The sequence below is a fragment of the Gymnoscopelus braueri genome, assembly GCF_963280865.1.
Source record: "Gymnoscopelus braueri genome assembly, chromosome: 17".
In the NCBI taxonomy this organism is placed as follows: domain Eukaryota; kingdom Metazoa; phylum Chordata; class Actinopteri; order Myctophiformes; family Myctophidae; genus Gymnoscopelus; species Gymnoscopelus braueri.
In genome coordinates this window covers 41153093-41180940 of record NC_137617.1, presented here as the reverse complement: position 1 = coordinate 41180940, position 27848 = coordinate 41153093, and the positions used below count along the sequence as shown (strand labels likewise).

At 45.0% G+C, this 27848-nt stretch overlaps 2 protein-coding genes across 14 annotated transcripts in view; both read left to right on the top strand.

Annotated features, from left to right (window-relative positions):
* Window positions 1-2335: 2335 nt before the first annotated feature.
* LOC308105146 (UBX domain-containing protein 6-like) lies at window positions 2336-3853 on the top strand (the record flags this gene model as incomplete). The annotated part of the gene is made up of 1 exon (XM_080455777.1): window positions 2336-3853. The coding sequence occupies one exon, from the start codon at window positions 2336-2338 to the stop codon at window positions 3851-3853; it is 1518 nt and encodes a 505-aa protein (XP_080311903.1).
* Window positions 3854-20497: 16644 nt separating this feature from the next.
* LOC308104825 (calcium/calmodulin-dependent protein kinase type II subunit gamma) overlaps window positions 20498-27848 on the top strand; it is a 74071-nt gene continuing 66720 nt past the window's right edge. For all 13 annotated transcript variants that reach the window (XM_080455365.1, XM_080455370.1, XM_080455364.1 and 10 more), the window contains exons 1-2: window positions 20498-20792; window positions 24926-25020. In XM_080455365.1, coding sequence (XP_080311491.1) covers window positions 20725-20792; window positions 24926-25020 — 163 coding nt within the window. In that variant the 5' untranslated portion in view covers window positions 20498-20724. The remainder of the gene's footprint in view (window positions 20793-24925; window positions 25021-27848) is intronic.

The following is a 27848-nucleotide window of genomic DNA, read 5'->3' as shown; positions in this document are numbered from 1 at the left end:
AAATATTTACATCAAAATAGAGTTTAAAAGTATAACTTCTGGTTCTCAGAACACAGGGTTAGTACCACCTCCTGAACAGGGCCCAAAATAGGTTCTAAAAATCTTATCTGAAACCGAGCCGTAGCATATGGAGACAAATCCAGAACCTGTGAAATACGTTACAACCAACCAAGTTGCGCCGATGTCATGCTCATTAAAAGCAGTGTGTGTATATGTATATATATCAGGCTTAAGGGGGGCTTTTTCTCTAGCCCTTGATCAAAGTTTACAATTTCAAAAGAACCACATTTAACAAAAAAAAAACACCCACGTCCTTAGATCTCAGTGAGTAAGGAAAAACAGGGTCTAATAACAGTGTGAATTCTGTGTGGATCTCAGTCACCTATGATGTCAGTCATCTCAATGCTCAATTCTAAAAAATATTCACAATATCTGAGAAATATTCAGGGATTTACTTCCATTGTCTACTGTCGGTGTACACTATAAAGGGCTAATGCATGACTACATTTCACACAAAATAACAAAAAACAAAACAAGTCAAGGTGTCCTTAAACTGTAACAGACTTGTAGGTTTCACCTAGTCTTGTTCTTTTTAAGTCAAGTTTAGCAAAACACTGTTTGAGAACCTTTGGCCCCGTTGTAACCATATCAACCCGATGGAGCTCTCTGATGAACTTTATCTCCAGCTCACCTAAGTTCCAGAGGAGAGTGCTTTTCGTCTCCCGGACCACATGATCTGCTTGTTCCTTCTGTTCCACGAGATCTTTAATCGCCAGCCGTGCCAAGTGGAGCTTTCTAAGATAATCTTGCTTTTCCTTAACCAAAGACTGCTTTTTCCCCTGTATTTCCCTTTTTTCCTTGTCCCTGCTCGCTTGCGTCTCATGCAGCTTTTGCAACAATTTCTCTTTGCTCTCTCTCTGTTCCCTTTCCCATTGAATATTTTTGGTTCTCAGATCAATTCTGGTGTCCTTCAGGAGTGAGGTGAGGGTGTTATTAGAGTTATCGATCTTGTTTGCGGCCACTTTAAGCTGTTCCTCCAGAGATTTAATCTTCTGCTGTGCATTGTGGAACTTTCCAGTTAACAACTGCCTTTGCTTAATCAGATCCTCTTTCTCTTTCCGCCACGTGTCGGAATGGTCTGCGGCTCTCTCAAAATGAGTCACTGTAGGTGGCTTGTGACGGGTTTTATTCCATCTCTGGTGCTTCCAAAATTCAGTGCGTGTGTCAAGATAGGATTTGCTTTTCACAACGTCCTCCTTTAATTTCTTACCACCACCCGTCTTATCATTTACTATGGTTTGATCCCTAAGCAACTTCTCAAGATATTCTTTGTCACTCTTCAAGTGATGAATAACGCCGGAAGGTTTCGCCTGCACAACCTTTTCCAAAGGTTCCTCTGCTTTCTGGATGCCGAGTTTGAAATCGGCCACATTTGGACGCAGTTTCCGTCCCCTATGGTAACACGCCAGTGCAGACTCAAAATCCCCCATGGTGTACAGTGCCTCTGCCTTATAGTGCAATCCCTTGTAAAATGTCTTGTCTTCTTTAAGAGATGCCTCAGCGTCTCTTAAAGCATTTTCGGGATCCCCCATCTTCAGGAAACATTTAGATCGTGCAGCGAGGCAGTACTTGTCATCCACCTTGAGAATTAATCCCATGGAATAGCTTTCTATAGCTTTGATATAGTGCCCCTTTTGGTACAACTGATTTCCCATGGCCAAATAACTTTGAAATGTTGGGAAGAAGGGAATGACCGTTGGCGCTGGGGCTCCTTCTGTGTCAATCATGGTGGCAGCCATGTCCCCCTTTGATGCCAGACAATCGTGATCAGCGTTTAGAGAAATTACTTGTGTCGTTCTGACTGCTGCTTTTATATCCGTCATGCTGACGTCAGATTTACCCATGACGTTATCCATTGGTTTGTGGAGTCCTGTTTTGAAGTCTTGATTCGGCAAATTGGCGTAGCCATGTTGGATATACATGTAGGACGCTGCCATCATGCCAGAGGTGACCATATAGGCCTATTTGTTGTTGTCGTTGGGCTAGGGAGTGGAGCTGGAGAGACACATTGCTCCGCCTCTATCCTGATTGCTGTGGTTGTCAAAAGTTCCTTAATTCATCTTCCCCACTTCGCCATCAAGCTGAAACACACTGGCAGTACTGTTTTTGTTTGGGGCAGCGGTTTGGACTGCAATGGGGCCTGTGCAAATCGGCGTTGTTAGAGGCAATGATTTGTGTTGTGTGTGACATCAGGTAAATGTAGATATTAAGGGGATGTAGGATCTGATAACATCAGTGTTCATGTGTGATTTTGTACCATCAACTATTAAGTGAAATGGGGAAGAAAGGAAGAAGGTGGATAAAACTGGAAGACTGGGAAGACTGGGAAAGGAGAGATGTAGATGTAAAGGAAGTGAAAGGGAAAAGTGAGAGGAAGAACAGAGAGGAGAGAAGGGAGAAAGAGTATGGAGATAGAAGGGAGATAGAGAGGAGAGAAGAGCGGGGAATTAGTGTACGTGACGTCATCAAACCCACATTTACAGGACCTGGGAAGAAACTGTCCGATGGCAGCGCAGAACCCCAGGTGGGGCAGAGCAGTGAAAGTCCAGATCCTCGCTATGCACCCACTGATGACGTGGCACAGAGGGTGGCAGGAGCACCCACTGATGACGTGGCACAGAGGGTGGCAGGAGCAGCAGCCCTGGCCAGGATCCAACAACAACGTCTAAAGGTCCACACTTCTCAGGACGCCCTCAGGAAACACTTGCAAAGAGAGCTAGAGGCGGAGGCTGCTGCAGCGGCAGCCAAAAAGGCTGCAGCTGCAGGGAGATCCCAAGTACCAGTGAAGGACTTTGCTCGTCTCTCTCTGTTTTCTACCTGTCCACTGACCTTTACCTGTCCACTTACTGGAGCAACTTTAACTAAAAGTGACAGAGAAATACGCCTCAAAGAGGCCATTTCGAAGAGATGCAAGCAGGATGCGGTGGAGGCTTCTATTATGATGATACACACCTTCAACAAAGACAGAGACAAAACAAAGGCTGCTGTGGACTTCATAAACAAGTACGTTGAAAATGTGTCCAAGAACCCTACAGAAGAGAAGTACAGGAAAATTAAAATCAGGAACAAGGTGTTCCAGGAGAAGGTGCACTGTGTTGAGGGGAGTAGAGAGTTTTTGCAGGCCTTGGGCTTTCAGAGCTCTATGATCCCTGTGGAGGGACAAGAGGAGGACGAGGAGTTCCTGGTGTTACCAGAGCAGACTGCAGCCGCCCGGGAGCTCATGTTGGAGAGGATGGATCGCCTCCAGAGAGGGGAGCCGGTCAGAGCCCAGCTGGACAGGCGGCCCCAGGCCTTCAGACCCTCCCCTAACGCTGCACGCTTCGAGCTGCCTCCGGAGTTCTACAACCTGACCGCGGAGGAACTCAGGAGGGAGCAGCAGCAGAGGAGCGAGCTGGTGGATAAGGTCACCATGATGCGTACCAAGGCGATGAGAGAGAAGCAGGAGCAGAGAGAGAGAAGCAAACACAATTACACCGTGCTGAGAATCAGACTACCTGATGGAAATCTGCTGCAAGGAACTTTTTACGCCTGGGACCGGATGCCGGCGCTGTTTAGCTTTGTACGGGAGTCCCTGGTGGACGGCTGGCAGCCCTTTGAGCTCATTGCTCCTGGAGCTCACAAGCTACAAGAGTCTGAAGAAGTAGCCCTTGCTGAATGTAACTTGGTCCCTGCAGCTCTGCTGACTTTTTCTTGGGATCCAGCCATGCGGCCCGACACTGCAGCTGCCCCCGACGTGGAGAGCCCTGATCTTCTCAAACCAGACCTACTGAAGAGCATCCAGACCCTTAGCTGAGCAGAACTCCCCTTTTATCCCGTAACTCTCCCAGAGTCTCTTGGAGAGTTATTGCTGCTGCTGTTTATCTTCTTTTTTTTTGAGAGCCAACTGACCTTCTTGTCACCTGACAAGAAGGTCAGGGGGTCAGGGGGGAGTTTCCCTGGTTAGACGTAGCGCGTGGAAGGAACACGTTATTCCAACCAGTTCCCTTTCCCCTCCATCAGGCGCCCCGGCTGTCATGGGGGAGGCGGTATAGCGACCAGGATTACTACATGTTTTTGTGAGGGTATTAACTACCCTAGGAAACACGGGGAGAACATGCAAACTCCACACAGAGTAGGCCCTTTCGCCAACCCCACCTAGGGTATGGGCGCTGATGACGCGGAGGAGAAGACACGCCCCCAGCGCCCACAGCGTCCCCGGCGGGAATGGAACCCAGGACCTTCTAGCTGTGAGGCGACAGCGTACCGACTGCGCCACCGTGCTCCCTGTGCTGCTGTTTATCTTAGGCTGGGACGGTGAGAGACAGAGCCAGCACTTGCTGTTTGGACGGACCAACGGTTTCAGAGAACCAAGAAATCACGGATATCTGTATCTGTCGGCCCACAGGTCTGAGAAAGAAGAAGAAATACGAGGAGATTGTTATGCATTGGCTTCCCTGATTGGCCAACCCAAACCGTCGTCTTCACAGATTGGCGGAGTGTCACGCCACGTTTGAGCCGTTAAGCCAGTATAGGTCCCTGATTGGTTCTCCCAACCCGTCGACCTAACTGATTGGCCGAGTTTCGTATAACAACATGTGCCGCAAGAGTGAGGGGGAAGATGTCCAAGACGGCAGTGAGACCAGCCATTCTGTACGGCTTGGAAACGGTGGCACTGACAGAAAGACAGGTGGCAGAATTGAGGATGCTACGATTCTCATTAGGAGTGACGAGGTGATGATTACGTTCAAACCAGGTTAGAAGGTTTGGGGATAAAACAAGAGAGATGAGGTCGAGATGATCTGGACATGTGAAAAGGATGGATGAGGGGTACATTGGGAGAAGGACGCTGAAGAATGGCACTGCCAGTTAAGAAAAGAGGAAGGCCAAAGAGGAGGTTTATGGATGCGGTGAGAGACGACATGCAGGTGGCAGGAGCCACAGGGAAAGACACAGAAAACAGAAGAATATGGATACATGATCCGTTGTGGGGACTCATTGGGGATTAGCCGAAAGAAGAAGCAGTATAAATGAAACAACTTGCATCGTTCCCGACATGCATGGCCCCAAATAGGGCCGGCGCCGTCCTAGGCAAGGCAAGGCAATTTTATATGTTATAGCACATTTCAACAACAAGGCAATTCAATGTGCTTTACACAGAACATCAAGCAAAGGCAACACAATTATAACATTATTAAATGACATTAGGATGCATAAAACAAAATAAGTAAAAAAAATATATACCTACATTTCTTTGAGCAGTACAGTTACAGTGCAGAAGAGAAAGGGAAAGAGAAAAAAGAAGAATAACTCATTCAAAGGCAGCGGCAAACAGAAAGGTCTTTAGTTGTGTTTATGTTGGTTTTCATTTGAACTGTTGCAGTTTCACTCGTCGATGGACAGGAATGTCAAAACAAAACACATTCCTAGGGAAGCTCATTATGTTGGAATTGCTGTCTCTGTGTAATCACGAAACATTCCCCTTTGTTAACTGGGATGATGATTGGTTACGCTGGGGGTATCATGTGATGTTCTAAGGGACCTATATTTCTATGTAAAGAAGTATGAGACTCAAACAGGCAGAGGTGTTTTTCCAACATTACAACCAGTTTACCAGTCCAGTACTGTAAGTTCCTGCAGTCTGGTCCAAGGGAGGAAACCGATTGAGCTGAGATGCTGGTCAAAGGAACAGAGTTAAGTACACGTATCTTAATGCTTAAACTTGTATTTCTCAGCCCACAACACTGCTGTAGCTGTACAGTATGGGCTGCGTATATTTCACTCTAGTTTAATATCAGGAATAGTTGAATATCTGATCTGTTTACTGTTTACCTTGTTCTTTCATTCTATCACTTCTTTCCCTTTCCTGAAAACTACAAAATGATGGTAGCTTGAAAAGAAAAGAAACCTGTGATCTACGTGACAATAAAGCTGAAGTTGAAGTTGTTCTGATATATCACACAACTCAGCAGTGAATCATGCTTGCACACAATAGTATACTACAGAGATCACACATTCTCTGACTCATCAATTCTCTGATTGTATTCTTGCTCATGATTGGTAATATCATGCACTATAATTCCTTCTGCTGCACAGCTCTTTGTGTTAAAGAGAGAGCTCTTACTCTTGCTCTTACTCTCTCTCTGTGTGTATTTTATCATTATTTATATAAAATAATGCAAAATTATATTTGGCTCTTGTAAATTCAGTGCACCAGAAGTGCATTAATCATACTTCATTATCTTTAGAAAAGTTAGACAGCTTTGAGCTTTTATATGTAGACAAATATTAAATGAAAGGAAACGCATTAGCCTGAGATGTAGGGTAGACACTGAAGGAAGATAATTATCCTCACTTCATTCTCTTCCTTTGACCTCCATCTCAGCTCTACTGGCTTCTTCTCTTGTTGCTAGTTTCAGCACCTCTAGGGGAGGGAGACCTTTCTCTCTGAGAGGTCTATGGACCAGACTGCAGGAGCTGACTGATAAACTGGTTGTAATGTTGGAAGAACACTTCTGCCTGTTTGAGTCTCTTGAATATCTTCACATATGAGTATAGGTCCAGTAGTACATCACATTGATACGTTCTGTGTTCCCAGTCATCAACCCTGCAGTCAACATTAAAGGTGAATGTTTCATAAACACACACAGAAGACAACAATTCCAGAATCTTCTGTCCTGTTTCTTCCTGTTCTGCTGCTTCACAGATGGACTTCCCCAGGAACGTGGTTTCTTCTGACAATCCTGTCCATCGACGAGTGAAACGGCAACAGTTCAAATTAAAACCAACAGAAATATTGATCTCTGCATATAGAAAGAACCAAACAATGATGGACACTATTCATCAGATTCTAGGTGAACAGTGGCCTTTCTCTCTGACAGGTCTATGGAGCAGACTGTAGGAAGTTACTGGTACGGGCATGGGGGTACAGGTCTAGAAGGAAGTGCAATTTGTGAGGCCAATATTCAGACACTCAGTACCCAAGATGGTTTGGGTGTATTCATGTCATTGTCCACAAATGTTTAAACCGCTACTGCTTTTCACTGTGTTGTCATGGAAAATACTGTACATGGGAGGTTCATATCTTAAAGTTGAGCATTTGTGTTGTTTGATTAATTTAAGCACCAGTATTTTCAGGACAATCTTTCAGCATTGTGTCGTGAACCTGGCTCAGTCTTCAGACAAAAGAGAGGGATGCACGGATATCTTATGAACATTTATTAAATACACAAAGACAAAAAACAAATAGCAAAATGGTTATGGAGTGTGTTAGTCTGCAAAGTCAGTTGTGTAAGTGAGTAGATGTGTGTAAAGTATGGTATTATGGATGCAAACAAACAAATCAAAGAGTGCAAGGGAGAATGTACTGCTTTTAAAAGGATCCCTGGCTAATCCGCCTTATATGTAGGCTAAATGTGTAGGAAATTAGACATGTGGTCTGCTGGAACAAAGAATAAGACAGAAACGATAACACCCAAACTCCGCCCCTTTGCAGATAACCCGGGGGTCCAACCACTAGGCGATTTTAATATAGGATTAAGGCATGTAAGGCTTATTAGCCCTGAGAGCACTGGGCCCAGGTGCTCCAGATCAGAGCTAGATGGCCTCCCAGCTCCAACCACCAGGTACCTGCGACCACAACCCACCCAGGTGTTTCATTACACCTGGGTAAAACTGAATCCATCCTCTTTGGGTCCAGTCCTAACCTTAGCAAGGCTGAGAGTTTCACGATCAAAGTGGGTGATGATGTTATCACAAGAAAGGAGGAAATTACCTATCTGGGTTCCATCTTGGAGGCAAACCTCTCCGGTAACAAAAACGCAGAAAAAGCGATCAAAAAGCTCAACCAAAGAACACGCTATTTGTGGAGGATTGATCGTCTAGTAGTCAGTAAGAATACTCTGAAGATTCTTGCAGGGGCCCTCATACAAGGTTATTATGATTATGCATGCACTTCAAGGTATCACAACACCTCCAAGACCTTAAAAACAAGGCTCCAAACATCCCAAAACAAACTTGTAAGGCTACTTCTTGGCCTCAATCACAAAACCCATCTAACCCCTGCTCATTTTGCTAGGATTGGATGGCTTAGGGTTGAGGACAGAGTACAGCAACTTGCTATGGGCCTGGTCTTCAAGATACACCACAACATTGGGATTGTATTTGTCAAAATACTTCCAAAATGTTAATGAAAATAACAAAATAAAAAGAAATTAAACAAAAATAAAAAATAAAACGATTCACAGGAGGATCATAACACCAGAGGCAGCTCCACAAATCATGTTCAACCCAGATTTGGCTCAACAAAGGGAATGAACTCGTTCTCATGCTATTAATCAAAAATGTGGAATGCCCTACCAAAAGGAGTAAAGGAGTGTAAAACCCTACTCACTTTCAAAACTGCCCTAAAGATACACCTTCAGGAGGCTGCAATTCTAAAATGGCCCCTGTCCAAGTCTAACCTACCCCAAGTCCTAATCTACCCCCCTACCCCCCCCCCCTTTCTCTTTCTTCTCTTGTACATATTTTTCACTCTTCATACCAGTAACCTGTAAACTGATTGTATGACATTCTGTATAGTAGTGTGTATATCTGTCTGTCTCTTATATGTCATCATGATTTGTGTGCATGGGGATCTCATCTTAAAAAAGCTTAGTGCTTAATGAGACTCCCAGTTTAGTAGACCTTGTATTGTGAATTTGTACTTCCATGTACTGCCATTCTCATGTCTTACTAAATAAAGTACATCAATCAATCAAACCACAAGAGTGAACAAGGACTGGTAGATAGGCTGGACGTCAGAATTGATTGTCTTACAGTAGGTGCTACTATGCAGTTTGTACCAGAAATAGCAAATTCTGGTTAATCGACGATCGCTCGACGAGGTGAATCGACGATTGATGATTTAATAAATAATTTTCCCACATCTCCATGACCATTTCTCCCTGAACTGCAGTCAGTGCTGCTGGAGAAATCCCCACCTTTGGCCAGGAGAGACCAGTGATTCTCATCCTGTGGGCTGGGGCCCACTGGTGGGCCATGAGGATATTGCAAGGGAGACTCCAAATAACTGGCAAAACACAAAGATTATAATTATTATAATACCCCGTATAATATTAATAACATAAAATGTAATGTAAAATAATTAATAAAATGTCATGGTATTTATTTTCTTCAAAACCTTGGGTTTCGTGCTCTGCATTTACCCATCCTGTAATCACTAGGCGCAGTGAGCAACTATTTTACGGCGCTCGGGCAGCAATTAGGGGTCAAGAGTCTGACTCAGGGACACAAATCGACAATACCTGGACTCAAACCTACAACAACCAAGGCCTCTGGCTGCCCAGGCCGGCTCACAAACGACTCAGCTATGGCCACACCATGCTTGATGCATCAAGAAAGGTTGAGTGCCAGTGGTGTTGACCACCACAATGCCTCCTCTGACACAGAGATGAGAGAGATCAAACAAAATGCAGAGATAAGTAATTGAAGAGCAAAACATGTGTTTGGGGATTTTTATTCACTAAATGATCCAAATTGAGGTCTTCACTCCACTGTGGAAATAATAATTATTGTAACAGATTAAATAGTTACTATCCTTTGGGCAGTTTTCACATTATATACTAATATACTGCTTTTATAATCCACTGTATGTATAACAGCCAACATTCTTTGAAAAAATAGTTTAAATTAGATTATGGCAGCGTTATTGACTTGTACAGAACCCGTGAAAGTGATGCAGTTGAGCCTGATGAACAGATGGGGGAGGCAATGTACCATGTTCCCATGTGTTTGAAGCCTCAGTAGAGAGTAATACAAGTATTAGTACATAACATGCAGCCTTCCAATTTAGCAGGTATGTACATTTATGGTGGCAGTGGAACATCTATTCACATTTGGGGTACTTGAAGCAAGGTGGGTATGGTTGACTGTGTATGGGTTTAAACTGGGATGTGTGTTTGGTTGGTTTGTCTCACACACCCACACTGTGGTGCTGGTTGTTTAGTGCCTTGCTTTAGTGCCTTGCTGAAAGAAATTGCAACAGTAGCCGCAGAGAATTGTTCCTGGTTGTCAATCCCCTTAACCAGCTGTTGGCCCCTCTGTCAATTGTGATTATGTAACAGATACAGATGGCATAGCAGCCTATTTACCCAACTGACAGTCCTTACTGACAACAGAGGATAATCATCTTTACATTTAGTCTCTGTCGGGTGGAAACCTCATACATTTCAGGATTCTAATTAAAAAAAAGCAGCAGAACTACTGTTTTGAGCTTGCAGATCTGCTGCTTTTGATACTTTTGTGTGACTTTGTACGATCAAGTAGAGTAGGGCATTAATTTACAAAAAAACACAAAAGGTTAGAATATGGAGTTTCTGCCCGGCAACAGCAATGATTTGAAGGTCTAATCATAGGAACATTGGGAAGGGTCTCTTCACTTCCGGACGTAGTACAGAATCTGGGTGAGTTACTGGTGGAGGTTTGACAGTAACTAATCCCCCCCCCCCACCCCCCAGCTTTGACTTAATAAACATGGTCGGAGTTCAGGGCTTGTCTAATATCATCTGGGAGGTTATTAGGTCTGTGGCACAAAATGCTTGACTGTGTTTTGTTGTAACTCTTGGGACAACCAGTAGCTAGGCCAGCCCCACAAATCCTATAATGGTCCTAGAAGGCAGTGGTGGAAGAAGTGTTTTTACTTAAGTAAAAGAAGCAATACCACAACATAGAAACACAGGGGGACGCCACATTTCTGTGTGATAGGATTTTTTCTTCGTTGTGAGCTTGTGGATATGCTATTTTCAGCAAAGAGGTTTGGTGTAGAGGCGTAAAAAGAGCAGACCAAGTACACGTTTTCTAAGTATTGAGGGTTTAAATGGTTAACTGTCTGAAAATACACAATATGAATCCAACACAACCCTTCAAACAAGTCATACAAGTCTATGAAAATATCTATGAAATGTATGAAAAAGTTAATCTGCAACACAATTTCATACAATATGTAATGGGGGTCCGTGCTTCAGCTAAGGGGTCCTTTTGTCTGAAAAATGTTGAAGACCCCTGGTCTAGATCTTGCACATTATTCCTACACTATTTCTCTGACACTTGCAATATTTATTAGATGGAAGGAAGCTGACAAAGTTACCAATTTGATGTCACAAATGTAGGATAATGGCAAGATTTCTGGGTTGACTCTTAGTTATGAGAGGGAGTAAATTTGAGAGTCAACATTATTTCCTTCCGTGCTCCAAAAGAAAATTTTCTCATTAGTCTATATCAATTTAGTCAGAGAAAATATTGTCGCATCCAGTCATTGATTTGTTTGATGCCGTGACACAGAGATTTAACAGGACCATTGTCACCTGGTGTGAGTGATATGTAGATTTGTGCATCGTCTGCATAATTATGGTAGGCTACTTCAGTGGTTCTCAAGCTGTGGGTAAGGACCCCCAGGGTCAAAAGTAATCAACAAACTATACTATAAAAACTGGTCAAACATTGGCCCAATTGTCAAATAATACAAGAAAGAGGCAACATTTTTTCAAATAGCCAATCAACATTCACAATGTTTATCTGTGGAACAGAGTCAAACAAAATGTTATGTCTCAACTCTTACAATTCCAAGTGCTTGTTGTCAGGGTGGGGGGTCCCCAGTTCAAATATGATTATTTTTGGGGGTCGTGGCCTGAAAAGGTTGAGAACCACTGGGCTACTTAAGCTATTTTGTATTTGGCCTATAGGAAGCATAGAGATTGCATGAGAGAGGTCCCAAATGGACCCCTAATCTCCACAGGTCATGGCCATCTGCTCAGACACACAGTTTCCAATGGAGACAAAGTACTTTCTGTCATGATTTAAACCCCTTACCAGACGGACAGTCCCATCCAGTGTTTTTTTCCTGATCTTTGTAATAGAATTGTATGGCCCTCAGTGTCAGAAGCAGCACCAAGATCCACAACAGCACTAATTGTTTAGTCGAATGTCTGTTTCTATTACCTTTATGACTGCAAAATCATGATTGAACGTTATCAAAGCAATCGTTCAAAGAAAGTTATCGATATTTTTGAAAAGGTTTGGAAATTGTTGAAAATTATTATTATTTCAAGTTAAATGTTTGTTTCAAATCATCTTTTAAATAAAGACACGCCCATAATAGGGACGCCAAGTTGAAAGTGGTTAAAAGAGTAGTCCACCCAAAACATTACTTATCTTTTATCCATTACACACCCCATGAAGTCTTGAATTCATGGGGATTCTTTAGTTTTTGTCGCATTCCTAAGAGAATAATCTGATGACCGGCGGAACAATGCTAATGTCGACTCAAAGAGTCTCCATTGAGTCTCCTACCGGAGAGTCCGCCGGTTATCAAATTATTGGATTAGGAATGCGAGAAAAACAAAACAATCTCCATGAATTCAAGGCTTCATGGGGTGTGTAATTGATAGAAAGTAAGTACTTTTTTGGGTGAACTACTCCTTTAACATGTGGATATACTGTACAGCATCGGTGGCATCATGCAAAGATAGTTTAAAAATATTATCATTCACGCAGCTCTGCAATAGCCGCCTGCTGGAGCAGTTGTGTCTATGTCTGTATGTGGGCGTAAGCGTGTGTGTGTGTGCGCGCGTGCGTGCGCGCGCGCGCGCGCGTGTGTGTGTGTGTATGCGTGTGTGCGTGTGTGCATGTGTGTGTGTGTGTGTGTGTGTGTGTGTGTGTGTGTGTGTGTGCGTGTGCGTGTGTGTGTGTGTACTGGTATTATACTATACTTGTGAGGGCCAAATGTCCCCATGCAGCCACAGTATAGTAGAATTTCAGAAGAGGACATTGTCTGGACAAATGTCCTGTCTTCACAAGAGAAATTATTGTTTCACAGTTAGGATTAGGATTAGGCATTTAGAGATTAGGTTTAGAGGTTAAGAGTTATGTCTTATTTATACCTATAGTCGCACGCCAGTGTCGTGCACAGAAAATAGCAGATCTACAAGCTCACAACGGATCGCAGTGAGCTTGTAGATCGACTACTGTCAGCGCAGGACACCTCCGGGTTAGGGTTCAAATTAAATGACCAAAGAAATTAGTAAAGATTGCCTTTATGCAATTGTCATCCTAAAAATGTTGATGTCCTCACAAGCATGATAATACAATGTGTTTGTGTGTGCAGGCGTGTGTGTTTGATGTGTGCAGGCGTGTGTGCACAAACACGAGTGTGCATGTTTGTATGTTACGCTGGGTGAAGCAAACGGAGGCAGGAGCAGGCTCTCTCCCAGCGGTGTAAAGTACATTTACTCGAGTACTGTACAATTTCGCGTTATTTACTTTAACGGAGTATTTCCAATTTTCAATACTTTTACTTCTACTCTAATACATCTCAGAGGCAAATATAACCTTACTCCACCACAATGATTCATGTTTATATACTTAGATATTGATTATTATTACAAAGCATACATTAACCACTTCGCCCCCCGTTTTTTATACTTTGGCTATTTGAAAAATAGCCGATCTACAAGCTCACAAGCTCGTAGATCAGCTATTTTCAAAAGGTTTTAATTAATACATTTTATGCATTTGAAAACGTGTGAAATGGGACATTCTCTGCATACAGTATATGAGTACTTTCACTTTTGGTGCCAATACTTTAGTCCTTTTACTCAAGTGAACATTTGAATGCATGCAGGCCTTTTACTTGTAAAAGAGTATTTCTACATTGTACTTTTACGTGAGTAAATAAAATAAATAAATCTGAATATTTCTTCCACCACTGCTCTCTCTCTCTCTCTCTCTCTCTCTCTCTCTCTCTCTCACTCTCTCTGTCTCTCTCTCTCTCTCTGTCTCTCTCTGGTGTCTCTCTCTCCTCCTGGCCTGCCTTTCCTACGTGCTTCACCCCGCTGCCTCTGCTCCTCTTCCTCAGCCTCCACACTGCTTATGTAACCGTGAACTCCTCAGCCTCTGTTATCTCACCCCTATACCACACACACTACCGCCTCTGTCGCGTGGAAACCTCGTATGTCCAAAACAACTGTTACTTTTCAGGAAAAAAGAAAAAGAAAAAAGGAAGCTAAAAATAGCAGATCTACAAGCTCGAAACGCCTCGCTTCGCGCCGCGTTTCGAGCTTGCGGATCTGCTACTTAGATACTATATACCAGGGGTCTTCAACCGGGGGGTCTGGGACCCCTAGGGGGTCCTCAGAGATGCTCCAGGGGGGCCACCAAATCTTTGTGTGATATAGGGACTTTTTTATTGCATCCCTATTCTGGGGGGGAACATTCGCTGAAAATAGCAGATCTACAAGCTCACAACGTGTCTGCGACGCGTTGTGAGCTTGTAGATCTGCTATTTTCGGCGAAGAGGTTTGGTGTACAGGGAAAAAAGAGCAGACCAAGTACCGAGCCAAAGGTCAAGTTCACAAAGTATTGAGGGTATTAAGTGGTTCAATGTCTAAAGACACACATTTAACATGAATCCAATATGTAGTGGGGGGGTCCCTGCTTCATCTTTCTCTCAGCTATAGGGGTCCTTGGCCTTAAAAAAAACGTTGAAGACCCCTGCTGTATACCTTTGTTTGACGCTGTAGTATGATCAAGTAGCAGGGCATGAATTTACGGGAAAAAAAACACAAGAAGTTAAAGCATGGTGATAGGAGGTTTCTGCCTGACAGCGACGCTATGCTTAATACCCACTTGAAGACACACCGCGGGAGGAGGAGGAGGAGGAGGAGGAGGAGGAGAACGATGGGAGGCGAGAGGGAGCGAGGTGGAGGACGCCAGAGACTGGAACACTTTCAGCTGTGTGTGTGTGTGCTCAGAGTGCACAGAAAAGGAGTGAGATAGATGGATGTGCGTGTGCGTGTGCGTGTGCGTGTGCGTGTGCGTGTGCGTGTGCGTGTGAGTGTGCGTGTGCGCGTGTGTGTGTGTGTGCGTGTGCGTGTGTGTGTTTGTTTCTAGGTTATATGTCCACATGCACGACATAGTAATATTATTATTACCGTCTGGCTAGCCTAATGGCATCTCCACCAAAAGCTACCATGTATTAATTAGCTCTACATCAGATCAGATCAGATCAGATCACATTCCTATGTACTCTCTCTCTCTCTCTCTCTCTCTGTGCGTGTGTGCGTGCATGCGTGCCTGCGTGCGTGCATGCTTGTGTGTGTGTGTGCGTGCGTGTGTGACATATTGAGATGCTTTACCGAGTCACAGTGCTCTCTGTTCACAGGGCAAATAACTCCTCGTTGAACATGATGCAAAGTAAACAGGGCTGTTTTGTTTTGAAGAGAGAAGCTGCCAATTGGCACAAATGCCGCCATTCAACATGGACAGTTAGGCTACAGTACATCAGAGGCCATCCATCCCCAAACAGGCCCTTCACATCAGCTTCCCTGCTAAGTTCATAGCATGTCGGCTGGCTAATCCCATTGTGCGATAGAACACTTCTGAAATGACTAGATAATCACATGGACAAAATCGAACATCACAATATTTACTTTTATGTCATTTCTTTCTTGTGTTTCTCAAAGGCTCACAAGACTCAAAACGCAATCGCAATGCAACACATTGTGAGCTTGTATATCTGCTATTTGTTCTCTTTCGGTGAAAGGAAAGAAAACGCTTTATCCATATCATAATATTACGATTATGTAAAATACCAGACAATATCTAATCTCATGTCACAGTATCAATATAATATAAATATATTGCCCAGCCCTATAGTGAGGAATCCCACCTTGACTATTAGATGACTGACATCACACAGCAGACGACTGACATCACAGGCTTGTCACATGAAGTCTGGGATGCACATTGGAGCCACATCGTTACCGTGTGGATGTGGATGCTGAGGTCCACGTGATTCCATTTTTTAATTAGGGCTTAAGTGGTTAAGATGTTGAGCTGGTGCTTTCCTTTACTCACTCGCTCGCTCGCTCGCTCACTCACTCACTCACTCACTCACTCACTCACTCACTCACTTATGTAGCAGTATAGTGGCTCAGAGGAGCCTCTGCCTGATGAGGACCAAAAAAGCCTAATATCTCCTCTGCCCAAGGGGGAATTCCCGTTTAGGCTAGTGGATAAGATTTGTTTTTTCCCTACGTGGAATTCCTGGGCGTCAGATCATTTTTAGGGGAGCTCAAGCACCCCTAAATTTAATGTCAGCACTCCTAAAACAATAAGCTAAAACATATATATATAAATGTACAATTGAAATTAAGTCTCCCCACTTATTGTGACAGTATGGCCGCAGGTTTGGGGTTTGAAGCTCATTGGGAAAGGTTACTTTCATTGTCATTCTGACCACAGTTTGGCTTGTCCAAAGATATGGTTTTCTGTCTGGATTGTGTAACCTCATATCATTTCAGGCGTGGTCAGCTGTCCTGTCCTCCTTAAATATATTTCCCATCAGTACTTTGACTACTTTCCTTTTGATACTCCTATTAAAAAAAGCCCCTTTCATTTTCTCTCCTTGTGTCTGGAATGGATCAGTTCATAATATATTATCCATTCCATACACATTTCCCATCAGTGCAGTTTTGTTTTGAGACAGTGAGACACTTTCCTTTTCTAACTCTCCTTAATGGGGCAGCAGGGCCTCCAGAGGTATACCGTATGCATATTGTGTTGTATTGTATTATTATAACTAATGCTGTAATGTATTAATTGTTATCCAGTGGCTTAGGGGGCTGAGCCCCCCTAAAGGTCTGATCCTAGAATTGCCCCTGCTCTCTCTCTCTCTCTCTCTCTCTCTCTCCGTCTCTCTTTCTCTCTCTCTGTCTCTCTTTCTCTCTCTCTCGCCTTCCTCTCTCTCTGTGTCTACCTCTCTACCTCTCCATGACTGAGGCAAAGAATGCTGAGCTGGCAGTGACACACACACACACACACACACACACACACACACACACACACACACACACACACACACACACACACACACACACACACACACACACACACACACACAGCGCGTGTACGAGCGCGCGCCACACACACAGCTCCCTTCCCCCATGCCCCTCTGCTCTGATGGCCTCTCTCTCTAATGCCACATTAAAGATTTAGCGAAAGCACTCTGGATGTCTGTGACATCATCTTTTAGCGCCACTGAACTCCGGCCTTCACGCCGTGGAAAAACATAGGTGGAAATTTGATACAGCAGTTACATTATCCCCCATCCCGTCCCCTCCCACTGCTTCTCTCTCCATCTCTCCCTCGATGTCTCTCTGACACACACACACACACACACAACACACACACACACACACACACACACACACACACACACACACACACACACACAAACTCTCTCTCTCTCTCTCCCTCTGGCTCCCTTTCACATACACGCAGGGCAAATCAGTGGGTCAGAATAGCCTACTGTCTGAGAGCGGACCTGCATTGATCAATATTGATCCTTGGCTGCGTGTGTGTGTGTGTGTGTGTGTGTGTGTGTGTGTGTGTGTGTGTGTGTGTGTGTGTGTGTGTGTGTGTGTGTGTGTGTGTGTGTGTGTGTGTGTGTGTGTGTGTGTGTGTGTGTGTGTGTGTGTGTGTGTGTGTGTGTCTGCCTGCCTTGCCTTGCTACTGCAGTAGCAGTGCGCTGACAGAGAGGTGGGACACATCGGGCTGCATCTCAACCAGTGATGCTAAATGCTATACTTTCACGTCCTGTACTTCTTTAATACTTGTTCTGTAACACTCTGCAGGAGAGAAGGTAGTTTAAATGGGTGGCATCTGCTCCAATGTGCCCTGAGCCTGACCCAGGTGCAAATAACTGTCCGAACAAGAGGAATCATTTGTCTGTAAGCCAACAAAAATCAACACCGCCACCTCACACATTCTCACTGCATTTATTTAAATACCGGAGTCTTAGGTATACCGCTGTTCTCGCGAGCATTACCCCTTTCTCTCTCACGCACACACACACACACACACACACACACACACACACACACACACACACACACACACACACACACACACACACACACACACACACACACACACACACACACACACACACACACACACACACACACACACACACACACACACACACACGCACGCACACACCACTCCTGTCTCCTCCAGCCTATGGTCTCCAGTGGTATACTAGGCTAGATCCCATAACCATAAGGAATAGTTGCACTCTGATTGGTTAGCTGGTAGTCAGGGAAACAGCTGAGGATTACAGCAATTTTATATAAAAAATATATTGTAACAATAGACATAATTTGATGAATTAATAAAACATTTTGAGGGGACAACAAATCTGTAATACAAGGACGCAGAGGGCATTTTAGAACCGAAAGGGGCGCATGCACGCGAGCATGCGTTCCCAGCGTTCCCAGCATGCGTTCCCAGCGTTCCCAGCATGCGTTCCCAGCAGGTTGCTAGTAAATACAAATATGTATGGTATCCCCATTGGCGATTTTATAGGGGGGGTGGGTGGGTAGGTGGGGCACTTGCCCCCCCCCCCCCCCCCCCCGATTGGCCAGCCAAGTTCTGATCTATTGATTAATACAAATTAAAAAAGTCAAAATGAAAAAAAGAAGATGTATATATATTTTAGATGATTCATCTAGCTATTTGTTGAGTTCTCATACAGATTTGTCATTCGCATACAAGTGGCAATAGGCATTGTAAATAGATTGTGTCTGAAATGAAAGCCTGCTAGGTATAACAAGGTGTTAATAAAGTGACCACCATGGATGGAGCTCTCTCTCTTTGATCTCTGCTCTGCTCTGCAGGAGTTAACAAGCATAGTTTTTACCTCTGAAAATCAATCAAACTACAATAATAAGGACTGTCTATCTATCACCTTGACATGTGTGTAAAGGATATAACATGTAAGATGTCTATCTGTCACCTTGACATGTGTGTGTGAAGGATATAACATGTAAGCAAGCTGTGACACTTACATGGAATATTACATTAATAGTTACATTGTTTGTTTCACTTACTTTGCAACTGTCTGCTAGTTAAATTGTTTTATTGTCTTAAGTAGGCTACTTTGCAGATGGAGTGCCGTTTTTATTCAGTGTTCATATGTTTATAGGATGATGTATTTGCACTGTATTAGCCTTAATGGTGACAGTAGATTAATAGTGTTGTCTCTCTTGACAATGTGTTGATCTGTGAGCCCAGCCCACCTGCCACTTACAGATATAACGGCCACATTATCTGTAGCCTATATATATGCTTGACTCAGTTCCTTATGCAACTCTCTGGTATAAAGGATTCTCTTACTGGTATTATTTCCATAGGGTACCAAGTTAACCATACCATGCTGTGCACTTCCAGATGGTGTTTTTTTTGTCCCCCTGCTCCCCCCATGACAAAATCTTGCCCCCCCCCCTCCTGACAGAGGCTAAAATGGGTATGCAAATATTCAGGGGATGGATTGATCGATTGATTCAGATTGACTGAATACTTTATTAACATGGCTGTTAACTGTACAGGTATAGCACAGTCAAAGGTTATGCTAAAAGGATAACACAAAAAGCCCCAGGGGGCTTGTTTCCATTGTGGTCCATTGTACTCAATTCATCAGCATACAATCCTATATTAGGCTCAGTGTAGCCTGACAGCATGCCGCGGGTTCGAGTCTCGACAGCCTTTGCTGCATGTCACTCCCCATCTCTCTCCCCCTATTTCCTGTCAGCCAGGGACAAGGACTGACAGATACAGAAATCTCCATATAATAGCCATATCAACGTGCCCATAAATGGGCATATACTGATGACATCACTGATATCCATATGGTATAAAAAGGACAAGGACTGACAGATACAGAGATCTCCATATATGGGCATAAAATGGACAAGGACTGACAGATGCAGAGACCTCCATATATGAGCATATCAGTCGGATTGGCGGTGAGACGTAGGTGTGAGGGCCGCCTGTACTAGATGTGAACTTCTAGTATAATACAAATACAATACAAAACATATTGCCAATAATTTTGTGAATGTACAAATAGCTTCTGTCTGTGTCCCACCTGATGTACACGCTCCAGCTTGTAGATCAGCATTTTTTTACATCCCCAAAATAGGGTATATAATATATATATATATATATATATATATATATATATATATATATATAATTTATGAATTTATATTAAAACAAATTAAATGTCTTTCTTTCTTTTTCTTTTTCCTCTCCAATACAATTTGGCGCACACACGCGCACGCACACACACACACACACACACACACACACACACACACACACACACACACACACGCACACACGCACGCACGCAAAAAATAACTTGTCCAGTCAAAAGAATCAACAGTTGTCGTGACAACCGATTAACCAATCATAGCACCGGGCCACCCCTCTTGGCCATGGGATCTAGTCAGGATCTAGTAGACTCCTCCCTCCCTCCCTCCCTCACCCCGCCCCCTCTCTCTCCCCTCCCTCCCTCCCTCCCTCCCTCAGCCCCTCTCTGCTGTCAGAGAGAGAAAGGTGCTCCAGCCAGCCAGTCAGTCAGTCAGTGTGGTGTTGGTTCTTCTCCTCCACCAAGCCAAGGCTCTCTAACCCTCCTCCTCCCCTAAGGATCCCCCGTACGGAGAGCCAGAGCCCGCTGTCGTACCTCCACCACCAACCACCACCTCCTTCTCCTCCTCCTCCTCCTCCCCGGGGCTCACAGAGACAGAGACACGGCTTCTCCTACTGTCACCACCGACACCAACAGCCATGGCTACGACCATCGTCACTTCCACCAGGTTCACCGACGAATACCAACTCTACGAGGAGCTGGGAAAGTAAGCAGTGAAAAAAAAAAAAGCAAGGGGAGTCAGTCAGTCAGTGTGTCGCGTTATACTTGAAAAAAATAACAGACCTACAAGCTAACAGCGACGTGTTAAACACGTCGCTGTTAGCTTGTAGGTCTGTTATTTCTCTTACCAGTCGTTTTTGTGGAGGGTGTCTTTTTTAGCTTTATCTTCCTCTCCCCCGCAGTAAAAACGTTGCTGCTGCTTGTGCTTGGGGTTTGCTACTAGCTATAGCTAGCCTTTAGCTGGCTGCTACAAAACCCCCCGTTGATATGCATGCATAAAGTAGCTAAGCTAAACTGGCTAAAGCCAAGCCCCCGTTGATAATGCATTGATGAAGTAAGCTAAGCTAACTTGGCTAAAGAAGGCTATACCTCTCCTTCTGGTCTTGTGGTGGGCATTAAGCTAACGGTGGTGCTGGGGTGGTTGAGGGTGAATGTTGGCTGTATGTTAACGCCCTGCGTTTGAAATAATGTCCATCAGCTTATTGGTTTGTTATGTGTTTATTTATGTTTTTATTGTAATGTGTCAGGGGGGTTGGTTCTGTCTCCTCTTGGAGGAGCTATAATAAAAGCCCCCTCTGTGACATTTGGTGCCCTCCTCCTCCTCCTCCTCCTCATGTTAACCCCGCTGGTGGGACCACCACCACCACCACCTCCAAGACGAAGCTGTCATACCAAATACCCCCCCCTGCCCCCCCGCCCCCCCCCCCAGAAGAACACTTCGTATCTTTATCGTTATCGCTCCTGTCCGAACACACTTCGGACGTCTGCATGCATTTCAGGCCCGTATTATATAGACCCAAGTAAAAAAGAACAACGAAGGAAACCGTCGCTCATGAAAGTTGTATTAATATTATTTTATTTATTTTAAAAAAAAATGCTGTGTGCGTTTCGCAGCCAGCAGCAGCAGCAACGCTGAACCAAGCCCCCCCCCTTACGAATCCCCTTTAAGACAGTGATCTCCCATCTTAGCTAGAGGATTAAATCAACTTTTATGATATAGATGTTATTTATACAACGTAATAGCTTGTCTATAAAACCTAGCGACGCGTGTATGTATAGCCTGTCGGTATAGCTGCTGCACTGTCTGTCCTCGTGTGTGTGTGTGTGTGTGTGTGTGTTTGTGTATAATGTGTGTGTGACACAGCCCTGTGTGTGTGAGTGAGTGTGTGTATGCAGGTTTAGAGAGACTACTAGAGGCTTTAGGTCTGTGCTAGGCCGACCGTTTCTCTCTCTCTCTCTCCCAAGCAGCTGCAGATGATTTGGTGTGACCGTGTTGAGTAACGTTAGACCCACCTTAAGATCTATTGATAAGGATTATTAGGCCGTGCATTTATTATCGTTTTTTTTTTGGGTTTGCAGTATAATAACCCCCACTCCTCCTCCTCCTCCTCCTCCCCCTACCCCCCCCCCCCCCAGCAGCACACCGCAGCTGGCCTTGTCGTCACCAGTTATCAATAAATACGTTGTCATCATCGTGTTATAGTAGCGTTATGCACGCTGCACCGCTGCATTATTAATATTATTATGGGGGGGGGGGGGGTTTGATGTGGTGTGAAAGGGATTGTTGTGGCGAGATTTTTTTTTTGATGATGGTGATAAAACGGGGCCATCATCATCATTAGCATCAGATTTTCTCTCTGTCTCTCTTCTATTTGGCCGATAGAGGCTTTCTTCTTGTAATTCCTGCTGTTTTAAAGCAAAGCGACAGCATGCAGGGGGCGGCTTTGGCCCCCACCATGAAATCAACCGCCCCCCCCCCCCCACTAATTCTCTTGCTACTATTGCTTCCTCTCTCCACTCTGTGCCCCCAGTGATTGACAGTAATCAATGCCCGGTGATTGTTCCGTGGTGCACACACCTGGTTTCCATGGTTGTAGCTGTGTAACAACTGTCACATCCCCCCTCCACCCCCCCCCCCCCCCCCCCCCCCAGTTTACCATGGTGGAGGCATGGGCAGGGCTGTGTTTTCACATCCACTGGAACCTGACCAGTGACCACTGGCCCAGGGCCGGCACATTTTGTGCAACCATTTCCATCTTGATTTTTCTACATTCCCCTCATATGACTTTTTTAAAGCAAGCAGCATATTTCTGTCACCTGTCATTCTCTTTTAAATAATTGACAGTAAGTGCAGAGTGCTGTGCTGGGGGAGTGGAGTGCAGTCTTGAAGTTGCAGCCCTACATATCACATGAAGGCAAAGGCTCTGACTGTACTGTACTAGTAGGTCTAGTGTGTATTGCACTAGAGGTGCTATATTGAACCTGTGATGCAGTCATCATTCAATTCATAACATAGTATTACTTTACCAAAAAATGAGAACTACTAGTCTTTTCATCTGAGGCATGCTATGTACTGTACCTTACTAGTATGATTTGTGTGTCTTACCCGATGCATGAGCAATTAGGCATTTAGTGTCTTTGAGCAGGAGTCTTCAACAGGGGGTCCGGGACCCCTAGGGAGTCCTCATGGTTACTACAGGGGGTCCGCCAAACCTTTGTGTGATATGGATTTTTTTCAACACTAGAATCCTTATTCTGAGGGGTACATTAGCCAAAAATATCAGATCTACAAGCTCACAACGCCTCACGCTCCGAGGCGTTGTGTGCTTGAAGATCGGCTATTTTCGTCCAAGAGGTTTGGTGTAGAGGGAAAAAAGAGCAGATAAAGTACAGACTGCCAACGGTCAAGTTTACAAAGTATTGAGGGGTTCAGTGGTTAAATGTCTGAAATAAACAAAACGCATTAATTCACACAACACTGATAGCTGTATCTATGAAATCTATGGACATGTTTAATCTGCAACACAATTGTACGCAATGTAGTGGGGGTCCCTGCTTCGTCTCCCTCTCAGCTAAGGGGTCCTTGGCCTGAAAAATGTTGAAGACCCCTCCCTGTCTTAGAGGCTCCAGGACACATTATTGCAGCAGGAATTGAACCTTTTTGAACTTTTCCAGGACGCCGGTCAGTGGCTTTAACCACCAGGACACTCTGCTACTTTTTAAGTATCTTGGACTGAATAGTTGAATAATCTTCTTGCCCCGCCGCTGACTAACGTCTGCGCTGACCTTTCCATGATGTGCACGTATAAAACTGTCCAGACACATAACTGAATATCATTATTCTGTTATGTTTCCATCTCTGTGCGATGCACTCGTTAAGATAAACAATCGCCACACAATACATAATGGACTGTATGGCACAGCCGAGAGCTTCTGGTTGCATTTCCTTGGTGAAGATTATTTTGGTGAAAGAATTTCGGATGGAGAGACCTGCCATTGACCATATCACACAGCGGCCATTATGCTCTTACAGTACTAGCCCCACGCAGCTCGGTGCCGTTTGAGCGGGACATTTTCGAATATTTTCCACTATGCATGATTCTTACCGTTCTCATCGTATCCAAAAAGTAAAGGTTTTCTGCACTGCTCTCAGATGTTTTAACTTCTAGCGGCAAAGAAAATCTTAACTGACGGGTTGAAACAAGTGTTTAAATCGCCTAAAATGTCAGCCTGTGGCCATGTTTTCCCAATGCAATCTTACTGCGCATGCGGACGGGGGTTGACTGGCCACAGGCTGACATTTTAAGCGATTTAAACACTTGTTTCAACCCGTCAGTTAAGATTTTCTTTTACGATGTGCGGAAAATGGTAAGAATCATGCATAGTGGAAAATATACGAAAATGTCCTGCTCAAACGGCACCGAGCTGCGTGGAACCTCATCTTGGAGCCGTAGCGGAGGGAGAGGTTCCGATTGGAATTATTACAGTACATGTCTATTCAAGTATGATATACGGGCAAAATGGCCACTGTGTGATTATATTCAATGTAGGCATTTTTGGGGGGAAAATGAATGTGTCATTGGATAAGGCCCTGATTAAGGTTCCACAGAGAGCCACTTGGCCATCTGCTAAGTAATCTAAAAACTGATTTTGAGACAATTTGAGGATAATCTACAGCGGACTCTGGACGCTGCTGCTAATAAAAGCATCGCTGTCTACGGTTGTATTAAGTCGGCGATGATGCCTTGTGTCAAATTGTGTGCATAATAACACTGTCATGTGTGAAAGTTGCAAGAGAGAAGAACTGATTTCCTTGGTCTTATTGTCTCTTTTCCTTAGGGGAGCTTTTTCAGTGGTGCGCCGATGTGTTAAGAAGTCCTCGGGACAGGAGTATGCCGCAAAAATAATCAACACTAAGAAGCTGTCCGCTAGAGGTAACACACACACACACACACACACACACACACACACACACACACACACACACACACACACACACACACACACACACACACACACACACACACACACACACACACACACACACACACACACACACACACACACACATTCACTGATCCCACTCATCCCACTCATATGTTTTATTCAGTTTGTGTATTGGAGTGCATGCATTTGAACAGGAGAGCCATGGGATCCCACAGAACGCCAAACCATGCCCCCCCCCCCCCCCCCGCCCGCCCACCCCGATCATCACGTCAGTTGGGGAATATTCCTCTCAGAGAGCCACTTGCCCATTTGATGACTTCCCTCATAAACATGGCACTGAACAGGCCAACGTTCTTCCTCTGTCGTATCATTAACACTACAGCCTCCACCTCCCGGCCCGTACAAGGAACTGATACAAATATCTTTGTAGGAGGGGCACAGGGGGGGGGCTGCGCCGGGATCAAATCTTTGGAGAGTCGGGGGAGAAGATGCAGGAAACATTTTAGATAGGTGCAGGCACAGTGTGTGGGTTATTTTGTCATATCTAGGTTGCTCTACAGTCCACACTTCAGCAGGCAAATGCCCCCCACACATCGACACGCGTGTTGTTTTTCGAAAGGTGACATGTATTCATTGCATGTCATCTTCTGCAGGGGGCCGGGGTCATTGTGGGGTCAGTGTGTCGGAACCCTCCGATGCATCCTTAATATACATTTGGGAAGAAAAAAACTCGAGGGCTTTTTCCTCCGTTACCCCCCCCTCCATGTTCCTCTCTACCACACACATCTGCCCCCTCCTGTTCTTTTCCTCTGCAGACTGTCTTCTCTCCTTCGCTCGCCCGCCCCATCTCTGTCTTCCCCCTCACTTTCTCTCTCTGTTTCTCACACAGCGTAGGTTGTGCGAGTGTCTTCCCCTCTTTCTCTCTCCGTCTCTCGTCTTCCCCTCTTTCTCTCTGTCTCTCTGTGGAGGGGGATTGGCCAGTATTGAGGGTAATCCACTTATACTAAATGTATCTCATCAGGGCCTAAGACCCCAAGGATTCCATAGGCGCCTCCCTGTTTGCCCTGTTGTTGTCTGTGCCTGTTGGCACTTTGTGTATGTGGCGTGTGTGTTAGTGGCGTGTGTGCGTGTGTGTGTGTGTGTGTGTGTGTGTGTGTGAGGCCATTTTGGGCGCCCAGTGTGTCAGGGACTAACAGTAATGCAGCATGTCTCTATTGTGCGGCATCCGCGCATGTTGTAATACTGTCATTGTTCTAGCCCCGACATCCAGTGTCCACCCAGGGCAGCTCCTGGTATTAATATCCCAGCGAGAGAGAGAAAAGTAAGGGCTCAGCAGAAATCTTTTTGGCTCTTCTCAGAGGCAGGGACTACAATGTAGGCCTGCATGCTCAGTGTGTGTGTGTGTGTGTGTGTGTGTGTGTGTGTGTGTGTCTTACTCCAACTGGCCTGGTTCAAGCGTGTGTATAAATGTAGATGGGTGTGTGTGTGTGTGTGTGTGTGTGTGTGTGTGTGTGTGCGTGTGCGCGCGCAGTGCACGTGTTTGCCAGGGGAGAATAAAGCAGGCCAGGAGAGGGGGAGTTCGAACAGTGCTAGCTTTGCAGTGAGCCCAGTGACACCTCACACTGGTGAAGAGACAGAAAGAGAGAGAGATGTGATGGAGAAGAAGAGCATTTTTTTTTTGAGTCGAGGGAGGAACTACTGTGGGAGGCCGCTCGATACGCCTGCACTGTGAAATCTGTGAAGTTAATTTGTGTATTTATTTATATTTGTGCACGCTCTCTCTGAGATAAATTAACGCGCGGGATTTAACTGTGTGCACACACACAAACCTCGTCCATGCAACACTGCACAGTCACCAAGGCGGCCCACTGCGTGAGCGGGCAGCGTGCCCGGTAGGATTTGGGTGTTTTTTTTTTTTTGGGTGTTGTTTTGTTTTTTAACGTGACGGGGGCCAGTGTGAGCTCACGCACGGCCTGGTGGGTAAGTCTCTCAAAGCTCCAGTAAACACCACAGTAATCTGAGGAGAGAGAGACAGAGGGGATGTAGGTGGTTAGCTAAGGGCTAGCCCTGCCTTAGCCACTTAAGCCCTATGTACTTTACGTTGACTGGAGTCCCCCAGGGCTCTATACTAGGCCCCCTCCTTTTTTTCCCTGTACTGTACATACATGCGTTTCAATGCTTTGTGTTGAGCTTGTTGATTGGCTATCTTTTGGTTAGTATCCATGCAGGAAGGCTTGGCTAGTTACACACGCACGCGCTCGCGCGCACGCATGCACGCACGCACACACACACACACACACACACACACACTTCTCACCTAGTCTGGTTAAAAAGGTGGCTGATAGGGGCCTTTAATGATACTCTTCACGCCATAAAGTTGGATGTGTTTTACATTTAAGCTGATTTGAGAATCATAAAATTCTGATGAACAATGAACATGTCTCCAAGTCTGGGTGCCAGTTCTGTGTGTGTGTGTGTGTGTGTGTGTGTGTGTGTGTGTGTGAGATGCATGATGCATGCACGCACCCAAGTGTTCCATGCATTCCTCCCCCCTACGCTGATGTAAGAGAAGGCTGTAGGCCCGCCCCCTGGCAAAGCAGATGGCCAATTAGAGAACAGCAGGAAGTGCCAGTAATTACCCGCCAGCTCTCTCTTTCCCATCCTCTACTTCCACGCACACGCAAGTGTACACGCACGCGCACACGCACGCACATACACACGCACGCACACATACACACGCACGCACACACGCGCACAAGCTCACCAACAAATAAGGAGATTGAATGAATTAGTGAGTGCTGCAGTGACACTGCAC